The sequence below is a fragment of the Asterias amurensis genome, chromosome 2 (assembly GCF_032118995.1).
Source record: "Asterias amurensis chromosome 2, ASM3211899v1".
Lineage (NCBI taxonomy): Eukaryota > Metazoa > Echinodermata > Asteroidea > Forcipulatida > Asteriidae > Asterias > Asterias amurensis.
The window spans coordinates 135,078-151,449 of NC_092649.1; the positions used below are offsets into that span (position 1 = coordinate 135,078).

The 16,372-nt window shown below is 39.9% G+C and overlaps 1 protein-coding gene across 2 annotated transcripts in view; it reads right to left on the reverse strand.

Annotated features, from left to right (window-relative positions):
* Positions 1-4,567: 4,567 nt before the first annotated feature.
* The window catches only part of LOC139953914 (U3 small nucleolar RNA-interacting protein 2-like), a 33,032-nt gene continuing 21,227 nt past the window's right edge, over positions 4,568-16,372 (reverse strand). The window contains exons 8-12 of one of the 2 annotated variants that reach the window (XM_071953529.1): positions 8,731-8,865; positions 8,054-8,116; positions 7,732-7,913; positions 7,416-7,495; positions 4,568-5,452 (exon numbers count right to left, since the gene is read on the reverse strand). In XM_071953529.1, the coding sequence (XP_071809630.1) occupies positions 5,291-5,452; positions 7,416-7,495; positions 7,732-7,913; positions 8,054-8,116; positions 8,731-8,865 (622 nt within the window). In that variant the 3' untranslated portion in view covers positions 4,568-5,290. Of the gene's footprint in view, positions 5,453-7,415; positions 7,499-7,731; positions 7,914-8,053; positions 8,117-8,730; positions 8,866-16,372 lie in introns of both variants that reach the window. The other variant, XM_071953521.1, reaches the window with a different exon arrangement.

Genomic DNA, 16,372 nt, shown 5'->3' on the forward strand with positions numbered 1-16,372 from the left:
CTGTATGAATGCTGGTCATCTCGCCCCCTGACAAGCTCGCCACCAGCAAAGTCGCCCCCTGCAAAGTCGCCCCCTACCCGGCTCACCCCGAGTTGTTTCAAAGTCGCCCCCACCCAGATTCTGAAAATAATTTAAGGCTCGCCCTGGGTTGGAACAAATAACTTCACACAATACAAATATTAATCTTTGTTTTAAGTCCTTCATCGTACTACACGTCCAGATCCCGGAGATGCTCCCAAGCCAGCAAGGAAATTCAACATGTTTTTTGATATATGTTTTTTCTTTACAATAAAATAAAACACAATACACAAAGAAACACATTGGTTGAAGGCGGTTGATTCAAAAGAGGGACTATCAGAAGTAATTTATGGACAGAGTTCGCCGTGGACAAAATCTCTTGGGTAACACGCGGTGCTGCAGTGCTCCCCATAGATTCAAATGTAAATCCTCCTCCTCCAGCCCATAATAAGTTTCCCATTAATTTGGGGACCAAATCTCAGGCGTACAGAGTTCCCTCGGACACCGGCTTTACACTGTATACGTAATAACTACCCTCCCCGCCCTCGATTTTTTTTAACTTTCCCCTCAAATTCAACCTAGCCTTTTTCGAATAATACCGTCTTCATACAGTCAAAGAAGTGAGAAATGCTCTGAAACTATGAGTACCCTTTTGCAAAACCATACCGTCCTATTGATCTTTACCGGGAGCTGTTTAGGATCGATTTCGGTGATCAGTGATTGATCAAACCGGCCATTGTAATTTCGGTCATTAGTGATCATGATGTGAATCACCGTCTTTCAATGGGACTTCCTCTCAATGCGCCACAGTGCAAACTCCTACAAATAATTAGTTAGCATTCGGAAAACACAAAAGGGTTTTCATAGTTTCAGAGCATTTCTCACTTCTTTGTTGCAATTTTCAATACCCTAAGCTGCATTCGTTGTCCTCCATCATGTCCATGATCCCGCGGGGCCCTCCAATGCACCGGCGGGGCGCACAGTTTCAGTTCGATACAATAATAATAATAGTGGCTTATTTTATAGCACTCATCAGTGACGCTCATGAGTGTAATGAAAAACAAATAAAATAAGAACAAGTATTCCACTTAGAAAAAGATCTGAAAGCTCAGCTTTGAAATCAATCATTATTATTATATTATTACGAAAAATTACATTAAACAAGTTATCGAAAACTCCAGCATAATTGGGAGCTTACAGCTGCAGGGAGCTGAGTGAAGATTTTATCAAATGAGCATATTCAAGTGTGAGTAATTTCCTGTCACTCAAAACAAAATTATGGGGACAATAACACACAGACAATGAGAGTGTCGTGAGAAAGATCCCACATTTGGACAATGGAACGTCTTACGATGACTCCATAATGGCGCTGACAGAGGGTGGTCATACCGACCGCCAACCGCGGTCGGTACCAACTTTGAGGTTGATATCTATATAAAACTGTATATAGAAGAGTTTGCGGTAACACCATGTAATAACAATCTCTAAATGAGTTGGGGTGGTTCTGAAAAGAACCGTATATATATAAAACTATATAAAACTGAGGTTTACAGATTGGGGACGATCCGGGGGTCTGACACGCCGCCACCCAAGTGTCTATTCAAACTAGTGGTTCAAGAGTCACCTTTTGTATAAAAAACTCTCTGTCGCACCATGGTCACATGCACACAAAGGTGTGTCTTCTCAGATGGTTGATTTCGAGACCTACCTCAAAATTCTTTATCTGAGGTCTCGAAATCAAATTCGTGGAAAATTACTTCTTTCTCGAAAACTATGGCACTTCAGAGGAAGCTGTTTCTCACGATGTTTTATACCATCAACCTCCCCATTGCTCGTCACCAAGAAAGGTTTTATGCTTACAACTATTTTGAGTAACTACCAATAGTGTCCACTGCCTTTAATTATTTTCAGAACAACATCTGGGGGAGACTATGCTAGGGGGCGACATTGTCAGGGGGCGACGTTGTCTGGGGGCGACTTTGAAACAACTCGGGGTGAGCCGGGTAGGGGGCGACTTTGTTCCAACCCGGGGCGAGCCTTTAATTATTTTCAGAATCTGGGTGGGGGCGACTTTGCTAGGGGGCGACATTGGCTGGGGGCGACATTGTCAGGGGGCGACTTTGCTAGGGGGCGACATTGTTTGGGGGCGACTTTGAAACAGCTCGGGGTGAGCCAGGTAGGGGACGACTTTGCAGGGGCGACTTTGCTGGTGGCGCGCTTGACAGGTTGTAGCATGGAAAGAAGGTTGGAGGTTACAGAACTGTTGTGTGTAATCTCATGTACAAGGTCAACTATAGTATAGTAAACAAACTGGTCCTTGCTAAATACCTTTAATTCATTTTTTGTAAAATACCTTGAATTTGTTAGCAAGTTACTGTATGTTTCTATTGTTATAACATGTTAAAGCGTGTTGGAACATGGTTAATCCAAATGTTTTATTCAAATGTTTCAATGTTATATGATCCTTGGTATTTTCGTGATGTCATTGAAATGTTACAGAATGTTGGAACCTTTTTGTATTTGAAGTAAAGACTTCATGCACATTTCATGCAACTCTTTACTAGACACTCAGTCCCTTCAGATTCAGTGAAAAAGTATCCGATAATTGTTATATTATTGCACATCGTTGATTGTTTGAATATTGGTTGAATAAAGTGTTTATGGCGTTTTCGCTACAACATTGTAATTCTTGATAAATCGATTAATGTATTCATTATCAGTATACTGGCCAGGCTCTCGAATTTGCCCGGCCATTTTGAACTCCCGTCTAAGGGTCACCGTTATTTTACAGGAAGCGCACCAATCCATGTAGCTGCCAATGCATTTTAAAATGAATATTTGATTGATTTTGCATTTTCAAGGAGGCAAATCAACTTTTTCAATAAAAAACAAACAGATTAGTTCTTTATTAAAAAAAAAACACTCTGGTCCTTGCTTTGAGGTTTTAATAACCATAGGGTGTAATCTCATGTACGAGGTCATCTATAGTATAGTAAACACACTGGTCCATGCTTGAAAGGTTACAGAACTGTTGGGTGTTATCTCATGTACAAGGTCCACTTTAGTATAGTAAACACACTGGTCCATGCTTGAAGGTTACAGAACTGTTGGGTGTAATCTCATGTACAAGGTCCACTTTAGTATAGTAAACACACTGGTCCACGCTTTATAGGGTATATAACCATTGGGTGTAATCTCATGTACAAGGTCCACTTTAGTATAGTAACAACACTGGTCCTCGCTTTATAGGGTAAATAACCACCGGGTGTAATTTCATGTACAAGGTCCACTATAGTATAGTACACACTGGTCCATGCTCGAAGGTTACAGAACTGTTGGGTGTAATCTCATGTACAAGGTCCACTTTAGTATAGTAAACACACTGGTCCACGCTTTATAGGGTAAATGACCATTGGGTGTAATCTCATGTACAAGGTCCACTATAGTATAGTAAACACACGTATGGTTATAACCATTGGCTGTAATCTCATGTTCAAGGTCCACTATTGTATAGTAAGCTTTTATCCTGATGAAGGAATTGCTTTAGAAATATGTTTCAAATATTAACTTAATGTCATTTGCAGTGTCCGCTCCTTATATGTGCATTTCAAAGTCAATGATGTCTTAAAAAACCTCCTCCACGTAATCATTCCTCTGTTAGATAGTAAACATTAGGAGTCCACGCTTGCATATACCAGTAAGTGTGTGAAAAAAATGAAGTCCTCAGTTGGATAGTTTAAAAAAAAGAGTCCTCACTTGCAGGTCTATACCAGTATGTGTGTGTGTGTGTGTGTGCAGGTTCCATAGGGTGCGTTCGTTTAGCTTCCCTGGGTCGACCCCGGTGTGTGGCGTGTTTTTTTTCCAGGACGAACGTGGGTAGTTATCTGCACACGTTTGTCCTGGGAAAAAACCCAGCCACACACGGGGTCGACCCAGGAAAACTAAACGAACGCACCCACTATTTAAGCCGCCGATGACGTCACGCGTCATGTATTAAGTGGTTCGTTTTACCCCGCCTTTTTCAGAAATTTGGCTTGGAGCGTTCTGGAGAAAAAAACATTTTTACCATGTCTTAACGCGAGGTAAGAGACTCGTTATATTTTTGTTTGTTTCCTATGGACCCCAGCTTTTAGAAAACTGTAATATATATATATTTGAGATCATCCTTTTTTGGCTGTTTAACTTCAAGATAGACACAGGGTCTCATTCGAAACGAAAAAGGTCTTAGTACACCTATCGTGTTTGGCAACAGCCATCTTCATGCAAGTTCTTAATATTTTTGGTGTTACTCAGCTGTCACAATAGGTGCCATAATTTAACAGTATTCTCCAAGAGTAGTTTTATTATAGCAACTTGCCGAGAAGACAATCAAAAGATCATTAAAAAATACTCCGTTCATCAAGGATTAAGGATCACTGGAAGTTTAAGTTAATATTGGCAATCATTGCATGCTGGATGTGACAACAGCAACATTTCTAAACAATTTCGGTGAGCATAAGAGAGAGGCCTCTCAGTTTCATTCCAATAATACTCCTAATACTAACAATGATAACAATACAGAGCATTTATTTGTTTGGTTCATGGTTTGTTTGGTATAAGTTTAATGGATACAAGTTGCTTCTTGTTATAAAAATCACAAACATGTCATTTGAAACGTATACAATACAGTGTGGTTTAGTTGTATCAGCTCATGACCAAAACTGTAGATTGGCGATCAATAATTAAATTGACAATAAAACAAATAAAAATTGTGGTGTACTATTTTTTTTTTTTTTTTTTTTTTGTGGTCAAGTTGGGTAAAACAAAAAATAAGTTGTGTACCTCAGAAACTGTAAAATCAGTTGACATGATGTTTCACTTCAAAATGTTTACGTTGAGCATGCTTTTATCTCAGTTGATTTTTTTTCTTCCATTTTCATCCACCAATTATAAAAAGCAAATATTAACATTTATTAGTCATGATTGAATAGTGGTTGTTTTCTACCAGTGAGTATGCCCATAAGCAGTAGGCCGAATAACCAGACCTAATTAATATCTCTTATTGAGACTGACTATAAATGTTACTAATTTTGGTCTCAACTACTCACTGGCACGGGCCGAGTCCACATCAAATGTGGCAACTGGACTAGACTGATCTATATATAGGCAGTAAATGAGGTTTGGGTGCAGACAATCCAGCAAAAAAGATTAGCTTGACAGAGCAACTTTAACAAAGATTAAAAAAGCATAAATCTACATGTTTTGCTACCCTCTCTACCTCCACCAGACTTTTCTAGACAGATTTTATGGTAGCTTTCTTCTTAAGTCCAATGATGACAATATTGTTCTTGGCTTGCTTGAGTTTCCACCATCTTCCCAAACGGTGCTCCTGTCCCACTCCTGCCACTAACAGGCTCCCGTCACTGGTAAACTGCATTGCATTCACAAATCCAGCCTTCAATAAACGCATAAAACAAAGCAATGTGTTTAATCCTTAAGGAACCACACAAAATATTCATATTTATTAATATGATCTCTCTGCTTTTAAGTTAACAATGGCACATTACAACAACTTTTGATCCTCTCTAGAATTGTCTAAATATAAGATAGGTCTGGTAGACCCTTGCTTTGAATTAGGCACCCACTCAACCATCATACCATTAAAATGAGCCATTACCCCTTTAATAACATATGAGTTGAGTCGAATGCTCTCATACTCCATTTTTTGTCGACCAAACTTACACCAAGCCTGTGAGTGGGTCATGAAAAAAAAAGCAGAAAACCAATGTCCAGATTTTGGCCCATCGGCAAGCTTGTCCGGATTTTGGGCCAGCACTACGAATGTAAGGCTTTAAACTGCATCGTAGACAAAACATTCACAGAAACATAGGCCACAATTCTTACACTGTACTGATTGTGAAAGATATTTTTGTAGCATTCCTTATACAGGTATTCCGCATGCACGGTGCGTCCTGGTCAACTGCCATATTATTTACTTGTTGCAAAAATACACACACAACAAACTTACGACATGTGATGTGAAAACCATGTGTGCCTAGTCTTGTCTCAAGGTGTTGTCTTTTTAATACAGCTTAGTAAAGCATTCTCTCTTGGTGCAATGACATTGAAGTACATGTATAATGGACATCGCGCTAACGGAAAAATTAACAACACAGCTTCCATGAAAGACAAACGCGGAGCATTTTACTGGGTCTAGCCCCGATAAGCTTGGGCGATATTGCTTTTATTCTCCCACGATATATCGTCAACAAAGTATTACGATGTTCGATTAAATCACAATTTATATTTAAAGTCTAAAATTCTGACATGTTACAATGCCCAATTTTAATTTTTTATTCTAAACAAATCGAGGTATGGATCTGTGTGGAGTACTGTCTACCCATGGTGTTATAGCTCTATGAGTTACACCTACATAAAGTGTCTTTTAAAGTGTCTACTGCGCATGACTGTTCTTACATGTGTGTATATGCTGCCCATTTCATTCTAGCTAACCAATAAGCATCCATAATGCACATGGGTGACTTCTCATTCACAAAATGGGTTGTTGATGGGTTGTGGTTTGTGTAATATGATCCCATTGTGGTCTCCAGTTCTGCAGTGAGGCGGCACACAAGGCTCCCACACAGGGGAGGTAATTGATACATTGTGTTACTTCTGAAGTGTCTGTGGGAGACCGCCTGGGCGCTAAAGTCTTTGATGTTATTTTTTTCAATTGGGGAATCTTGCGGTTGGTTCTGGGACTTTTTTTATTTATTTTTAACAGCCCGTTGTGGTTGCAAGACGTCTCATTGTGATACTTCATCAAAACCAGGATTTGCCGATAATTCGATTAACAAAAAATCAAGAGATATGGTAATCTTTAAGAAATGGTATCGCGATTTTTGATTATATCGAGATATCGCCCAAGCTTAGCCCCCGACTCACATGTCAAAATCAAATCGCAATTCCAGCTCTGTGCTTCTTGATGATCTATGTCGGATGTAAAAAAAGAAGATACAGGAAAAATGCGGAGCCCAGAAATCCGCTTTAAAGCGGAGATTTCACAGGCCTGTTACACACAAGTCTGGCACAAAGACCATAATGTACATCAGCTGTAGTATAGTCCTTGTTCACCCTCCTTACCAAAGCTAACCATCATTGGAATACAAAAGCTGGGATCTGGAAATAGAAAGATGGGATCTTTCCAATGCTTGTAATGAAAAGCCTTCAAATTGGAATGGAAAGATCTCAAATGCCAACCACTCATGAAGAAGAGCAGAGTATACTGTTCGAAACGTTGAGACCATACCGACTCTTTTCATAGCCAGCACCCCCACAAAAAAGATTTACACTTGGGTGTACCCCCAAGTTTACTATTTATAGATAGTTTCTTCCTTATATGGTTTAAATGAACTTACAACTTCAATGCCAGCAAGGGGAATGAGAGATCGGAATCCTTCAGAACACTGCCACAAACGAATCTTGGAATCTTTAGAACCTGCTGGTCCAAAAACAAAAAATATTCTACAATTACAATTGGGGCCTTAATCTTAATTTTGGCTTCTATTCCAGATAGAGCCAGTTTTTTTTCTTTCTCTTTAATGAAAAGCTGTTTGTTGTTCTCAGCACTACTTTGTGCAAAAGAAATTATAACATGTTGTTTCTTTAAGAATCTCATGAATGTTCTATAAATAAAACGTCTTATCAGCTTCCTTACTGCTTTCATACACTTACCAGAAGCAACCAGATCGGAGCTTTGTAATGCCGCCACCGATGAGATCCAGTTCTCCTCATGAGAGATAACAGTTTCCATCTTTTGTGAGACATCGCTACTGATATGGTCATACTTTGGAGAGTGAGCATTTTTTACAACAGCCGCTGGTTTCTTCTTTAAGACACTCCATAAGGAAATTGAACTGTGATAAAACGACACAGAGACAATAAGCACAAACTAAAGTGGTTGTATGCAGAATATTTATTTTGAGCAATCAAGGCAGCGAGGCAAAAAAGTATAATGTGATCAACTTTTATGTAGAAAAAAAAAAAAAAAACTTACCCATCGTCACTTCCACTGATGAAATGCTCCTCATTTATTAACTTGACACAGTCCACAGAACCCCTGTACATAAATTATTTATAAAATGGAATGTATATTTAGCATTCATATAGCTCACTACAGTGGCAGCACCACTGATCGTGAAAAAAAAAAAAAAAAAAAACGGTCAGGAAGTTTGATACCGAGTTTCTACCAAAGTACGAATAAAACATTTGAAGATTCAATCAGATTTTATCAATTCATTTTCCCTTGCGGTTTATTAGGGTTAGGGTTTCAGGTTTATTTATTCCAAAGTAGAAAACCAAAGAAGTTACACAAAGAAGGATCCAGTTAAAAGAAAAACTTGTAGACAATGGTCCCGATAAAGGTGAAAATGTTTCATCTTATTACTCTTGTGGCCCTACTTCTCAAGTTTGAGGTCACTGACGTAACTTGAGTTATATAAACTTACATTGCAACCTGGCTTGTTGTCATTGATGAACTGACAGGGTTCAATTTTAAGCGTGCCAATGGTACAGCACAAAGAAGCTTTGTATCTCATACATTTTAGCACTTAAACTTTTTTAAAAGAGCCAACAATTTTTGTAGCATGACCACTACTCTTGTTTCCTACTCCCATTCATTTTAACAACTTGTCAGCCCTGTAAGTGTTAGTGTTTATGGTTACCCTTACTCACCCTTGAGTATTATACACCAGTTGTGACTCCTCAATAACTTTCCATACTCGTATTGAATTATCCCGCCCTCCTGACGTGATTGCTCTTTCTCGAGATAAACTATCGATGGCCGTGATGCTGTCCTGATGACCAAATCTATCTCAAGGAAATAACAACTTTTTATTTGTTTGCAAAACCAATAGATGAGTAATAACTTTTAATAAACTAATAAAGCCTAACCACTGAAGGCTGGAAGCCAAGGATGCCTAAGACTGACAGGTAACCACTGAAGCCTGGAAGCCAAGGACGCCTGTAGCTGACAGGTAACCATTGAAGGCTGGAAGCCAAGGATGCCTGTGACTGACAGGTAACCATTGAAGGCTGGAAGCCATGGATGCCTGTGACTGACAGGTACCCATTGAAGGCTGGAAGCCAAGGATGCCTGTGGCTGACAGGTAACCATTAAAGGCTGGAAGCCAAGGATTCCTGTGGCTTACAGGTAACCGCTGAAGCCTGGAAGCCAAGAATGCCTGTGGCTGACAGGTAACCATTAAAGGCTGGAAGCCAAGGATACCTGTGGCTGACAGGTAACCATTGAAGGCTGGAAGCTAACGATGCCTGTGACTGACAGGTACCCATTGAAGGCTGGAAGTCATGGACGCCTGTAGCTGACAGGTAATCACTGGAGGCAGGAATCCTAGGATGCCTGTGGCTGACAGGTAACCATTGAAGGCTGGAAGCCAAGGATGCCTGTGACTGACAGGTACCCATTGAAGGCTGGAAGCCATGGATGCCTGTGGCTGACAGGTAATCACTGAAGGCAGGAATCCTAGGATGCCTGTGGCTGATATGTCCATTGTGTAACTTGCAAACAAAAGCACTCACCATGTTACACTTCATTTTCCACAATACATGAAAAGACAATAGGTGCAGTCTATCCGCACCCCATGCGTTAATAAGCATAATTGCCACGTTTTATCTGCAGCATTTTGTGTAGTTTTTCATGCGTGACCTCAGTTTGAAAATATAATTAGTCCAAAAGGCTTCTGAAATTCAGTCTTTTTTGGCCTTATCTGAAAAGTATTGACAGAAATGATGTAGCAGTACATTGAAATGAGGAGCATATCTGTCGTTTTGTATGAACAAAATCGGTGCAACTCAAATTTTAAAAAGAAAAATTTGTACGTATAAAATGGCTTCGAAAAGAAAGAAAACAGGTCACAAAAAAACAGCAAATTTTTCCCATTATGAATGTCGGCTACAGTCCCCAATCCGTATATAGTCTACTGTATAGGTAGATTATTTCATATATTCTTCCAGGAAATGTTAAAAGCGAGACCGGAGCGTAGCTAGTTCAGTCAGGATACAGCGATTTCCACTGGTAGTCCAAAACTCAAAAAAAAAAAAAAAAAAAAAAAAAAAAAATTTACCATTAAACAGCATGGTTTTCCTGCACAGTGATTGGCTGACGATGACATCATCCATTATAACAATAATAATAATAATAATAATAACCTTACTTATATAGCGCTTTTTACAAAAGCGATACAAAGCGCTTACAAAAAACAATAGCAACCAAACAAAAAGATAAACTACATGTTTTACAGACAAAACAATGTAATTAACAATGATTCAATCTAGAGTAACTTAGGATAGAGGTGGGTTTTAATTGGAATTTAAAGGAACTCAGGGAATTGGTTAAACGAACAGATTGAGGAAAACGATTCCAGCATTTTGGCCCAGTTGCAGCAAAAGCTTTAGATCCTACATTGGTACGTGATTGTGGGGCATTCAATACAACAGCTGAAGTGGATCTTATCAATACAACAGCTGAAGTGGATCTTAAATTATACAAAGATTGGCGGGTGTGGAGAAGGTTGCAAAGATAAGTTGGAGCTTGGTTACAGAGTGATTTATAAGTGAGTACTGCGTTCTTATATTCAATCCGTTGCAAAACTGGTAGCCAATGTCTGGATGAGAGGTGATGTATGCGTGTACTTTGGTTTCTTGTAGATAAGACGGGCGGCTTGATTTCAAAGGAGCAGTAGCGAGTGCAAGTTCTTTGTTGATGTTCCATGGAGAAGGCTATTACAATAGTCAAACCTTGAGAGAACTAGTGCTTGAATTGCCGCATGTATACAACTATCATCAAGGTACTTCCGGATCAAAGTCAGGTTACGGAGGTGAAATTTAACAGTTCTTGAAATATTTGCCACCTGAGTATCATGAAGAAGACGATCATCAAAGATGACACCAAGGATCCGAAGGGATTGTTAGGGTTCAAGAACAACAACACCAAGTGTCAACTTGACATCAGTGAGCTTCTGATGATGTGCTTGCGATGCAACTACCAGGAATTCCGTTTTGTCTTGGTTGAGTTGCAGTTTATTGACAGTTATCCAGGTTTGAATGTCTTTGACCACATGTATCAGCTTGGAGAGTGCACCTTGGATAGAGTCTTGAGAACCTGGATCACATGTAAAATATATTTGTATGTCGACAGCATACATGTGATATTGGCAATCGGTTGCAGGTACAAAGTGAACAGCAGGGGCCCTAGGACTGACCCCTGTGGGACTCCATACTCAAGTTTAACCTGGGGAGAATTTGAATTATCAATGGCAACGGAGCATGTCCTGTTCTGAAGATAGGACACGAACCACTGTAAGGCGAATCTGGAGAGTCCAAAATGAGTGTGAAGTCTTTCCGTTAGAATGGCATGGTCAAGTGTATCAAACGCTGCTGATAGGTCAAGGGGCAACAGGAATGTAGCCTTCTTGTCGTCCAAGGCGCGTGAAATGTCATTCTGTAAAGATTGTAGAGCTGTTTCAGTGCTGTAGTTTTTTTTATAGGCAGACTGTCTCGGGTTATCAAGATGATTCAGGTCGATATATTCATGCAGTTGATGAGCAACAACTTTCTCCAAGACCTTAGCGAGAAAGCGAATATTGGAGATTGGCCTGTAGATACAAAGACTGTCTTTGCTCAATGATTGTTTCTTGAGAACAGGTGTAACCGTTGCTTGACCAAGACAGGAAGGGAAAGTACCACTTTACAGCGAGGAGTTGACGGTCTCTAGGATGGTTGGCATGAGTACAAGAATATGTTTCTTCAACAGCCACGTTGGTAGAGGATCAAGGGAGCAGGTTTTAACAGGTAGTTTCCTGATGATATCTTCAACGTTGCTGAATGTTACCTGATTGAATGATGAAAGCTTGGTGTTTGGTTTGGCAAAAACTAGACCAAAAACAGAAGCGTTGACATTAAGATCATCGATGCACTTTCTTATATCCATTGATCTGACTAGCTTGCTGTTTTACGTGGGTATGATACCCCGACCGCCAAGCCAGCGTTAGTCAAAAACAAAAGACCCTGTCTACATGTAGCATGAGCTAACCCCCCAGATTCAGCTCATTCAGCCGGTTATAAACAGCTCCAGCTGGTCACTATCAACCGTTTAAACACCCCCACGTGACGCACTCTCCACCATTAGGAGTAGCGAAACTGTCTGGGGTATTTATGAATGCTCGTTCATGAACAAAATCCCTGTTAAAAACATGTTGTTGTTGTTTAGGTAAGAAGAATAAAAACCAAAGGTTAACACAAAGTATTCACTTTATTGCAAATGAAAACACTCCTGATAATTGACTAGTTATTCTAAATAAGGCACTCATTTAGCAAATCTAGAAGTTGATCATGACTGCTTGTATTCCTATGTCAGCCAATATGAGAGTACAGTCAGTGACATCTTGGATAAATACGCACCTTGGAAAACGAGATCAGTCAAGGTCCGAACTGAAGTCTCCTGGTTCAATGATGATATTCGTACAGCGAGAAAGATCTGTCGTCAACTGGAGCGGAAGTGGCGGAAAAATGGCAAATTGGCAATACAACGACAAGAATATCGCAACCAATGTCAAGTAGTTAGGAATTTGATCAACCAGGCAAAGATCATCCATTATTCATCTCAAGTACAAGAATCCTCAGGAGATCAAAAGAAGCTCTTCAAGATAATTGGTAAGTTGTTGCTCAAACCCAAAACCCCTGTCCTTCCATCCACTTACAATGACCAGGACTTAGCAAATGAGTTCCAGAAATTCTTTGTCACCAAGATTTCAGACATCCGCTCATCATTTTCATCAGTCCCTTACATTGTGCCGCAGACATTGCCACATCTTCAACCAGAGTGTAGACTATCTGTGTTTGAGCCTGCGACTGTTGCTGAGATTCAAAGGGTTATTATGAAATCTCCTTCAAAATCATGTGAGCTGGATCCAGTGTCAACATCCATGATAAAGCAAAACATTGATATATTTGTACCCTACATCACAAAGCTTGTAAACGAATCTCTAAGTTCCGGTTGTTTCCCCGATAGCCTCAAAGTTTCCTACATCAGGCCACTCATCAAGAAACCAAACCTGGACAAGGAGATATTCAAAAACTACAGACCCATTGCAAACTTAAAATATCTTGGAAAAGTCATCGAACGAGTAGTTTCATCACGTATTTCTGATCACATTCATACTTTCAACCTGTCCGACGTGTTCCAGTCAGCATACAAGCTAGTCTTGGTTCCAAGACCATTGGTGTTGCGCGGTCACACACAACCAACGTTCCGATTATGCAGAGCAAAAACTGTACACGCTTGTAATGAACGAACGCTAGCGGGCACTCTGTTTCTCTGATTTCCGGATCTCACCATGTCTGTGCTCACCAAGGTCTTGGATATTTGCAAATTGAAGGCGTGGCCAGACTATGCAAATGACTTTTAATGTATGCAATATTCATATCACGTGACGAATTGAAGATGACTATTCAAACTAGATCGAGTCAAAGTTCAATATGATCGGCGCTCTATTTTTAATAATCTTTGCTCAAAGTGATTCCGTGGTCATTAGGCCTATTAAAAGGAAAACAGTGAAATTTCAAGTATAGACTACCTATTCAGATTATGGATACGTGACGATTTGAAATCGTAAATAATGGTAAAAAATCGAATGCAAGATTAGCATTCAGAGAATTCGTGTAACCAACGGACGCTTGTATGGCCCCACGGCGTGGAGCAATCGGAACGTAAGCCTTGTGGAATATCACGTACCGCCGTGTCTCGTGGGGGTTGGAGGTGTTAAATCCCGGGCACTATGAACTCCCAGCTTGCGGGTGTCGAATCCGTTGTTTCTTATGATCGCAACATTCCAATATGGTCCATTTTGTTTAATGGCCCCCTAATTTCTTTTTGTTATGAGTTTTCAGGTAATGTTGATGATGTCAAAACGTCACATACCGCATTTTGTTATATTGACAGTGTTATTGTGTGCGTAGCTTAAAAAAATTATGAGAATTTTTTATAAAAGGTTGAAATAAAAATAATGATAAAACAAAATTCCCTCAAAGCATAATTTTGTCAAACAAAGTATTATTTTTTAATTCTGTGAATGAAGAGCTATTTTTGAGGTAATGATTGAATTGGGCAACTAGTGGAATTTATGCACCGACTATAGTCGCCTCAAATAACTGCGACTTCGATATTAGTCTCGAAACTTACTCCCGTTGCCCCAGATGCATCTTGTGACATACTGTTTGCCGAAGGGGCATCTGAAATGATTAAAAGATTGTGTCACTGACGTCTGCATGTGTTTTGTAAAAAGTTTTTGTGAATAGTCATGAGCGACAAAAGTGGTTATACCAAGCAGGAATTTGATCACAACTACTTTTATAGTACGTAGTCTTAGCCGCACAATTAACCAAGTGAGTTGAATAGCAGTAGTCGCCACTCAACAAGCAATCAAAATTCACAATTTCTCATGAGTTGTTCCAAAAGATATGGTTACGACTACATTCCAAAAGATATTATATGGTTACGTTCCAAGCTACGCAGCTACGTTTACATTCCAAGATACGCTTAAGTCTACGTTCCTTCAAGTTACACTATAAAATCAAAAGGTACATTTTCAAGCCCAAGTCAAGCTACGCTTACGTTCCCAGATAAGCAGCTACGTTTACGTTCCAAGATGCTACGCTTGCGTTCCAAGATATGCTTACGTTCCAAAAGATATGTCAACGTTCCAAGCTACGCAGCTACTCAGCTGCGCTTACATTCCTAGATCTGCTTCCTAGTATCAAAAAGTACGCTTTCAATCCCATGTGAGGTTACGCTTACGTTTCAAGATACGCAGCTACGTTTACGTTTCAAGATATTATGCTTACGTTCCAAAAGATATTGTTTTGTTCCAAGCTACGCAGCTACTCAGCTACGCTTATTATACACTCCAAGATACGTTTAGGTTACGCTATAATATCAAAAGGTACGCTCTCAATCCCGAGTCAAGCTATGCTTACGTTCCAAGATCTGCAGCTACGCTTACATATCAAAATACGTTATCAAAAGGACGCTTTTGAATCCCTCAAGATTTCCTTCCCCCAAGATTAAACAACTTTCACTGTGAATAACACTACAGGGCCCACCAGTTATCTGTTTGGCAGAAAATACTCTACAAAATTTCTTTACTATCCAAAAAATTAGTTGGGCACTAGCCACAAGTCTACAACATTTCCAATTTAAATAAAAATTGGTTCAGTAACCAGTTTCTGCTAAGCAATACTATTTTGAGCATAACCCACGATCGCATTTCAAACTGCATCATGGCAATGCAGAAGTCTGTATCTGGATATTAATAGAAAGGTTTGTGGTGTTACCGCAAACCTTAATTCTATATCGTATTTCCACCATGCAAAGTTTCAAATCCTACTGATCTGGATATTATTATACTCCGATAAAAACGTATACCCACACACACATGCAGAGTATAGCAAAAGTCATGCAACGCACTGCATGCATTGTACACTGCATGCACAACACTGATTATTATTCATGAGCCAACCGCTACGCAGCCTCTGATTGGCTCCACCGGAAAGTCGGGGGAGATTTGACGAAAAACAATAAACAAGTTAAGACCCGTCGTTGCAAATATCCAAGACCATGGTGAGATCTAAATCAGAGAAACAGAGCGCCTGCTAGCATTCGTTCATTACAAGCGTGTACAGTTTTTGCCGTGCATAGATCGGAACGTTGGTTGTGTGTGACCAGGCAACACCAATGGTCTTGGAACCAAGACTACATACAAGCCTTTCCATGGGACCGAGGCTGCACTAGTCCGTGTGAGCAATGATAATGGTAACCTTGGACAATGGTAACCTTACAGCACTAGTCCTGCTAGACTTGAGTGCTGCTTTTGACACTGTTGATCACAACATCCTTCTCTCTCGGCTCCAGAATCACCTTGGCATAGAGGACACAGCCCTAGCATGGTGCAAATCGTATCTCTACAATAGAACTCAGCATGTGTGTATTGGCACCGCGATATCCGACCCTGTTGTTTTGAACTACTCTGTGCCACAGGGGTTGGTACTCGGCCTGCAGTGGTTTACGCTATACACTTTACCGATTCGTGACATCATCCTGAAATTTAATCTGAATTAAGCTTGGGCGATATCGTTTTTTTTTATTCACGATATATCGCCGACAATATATCGCGATATTCGATATAATCGCGATTAATTAAATTTGACATCATCAGTCTTCAAACTCCAAGTGAAAGTTGTAGAAGAGACAGTCATAAGGTGTTCTAATGACCTATTCTTCTGGTTTTACTCCAAACATATG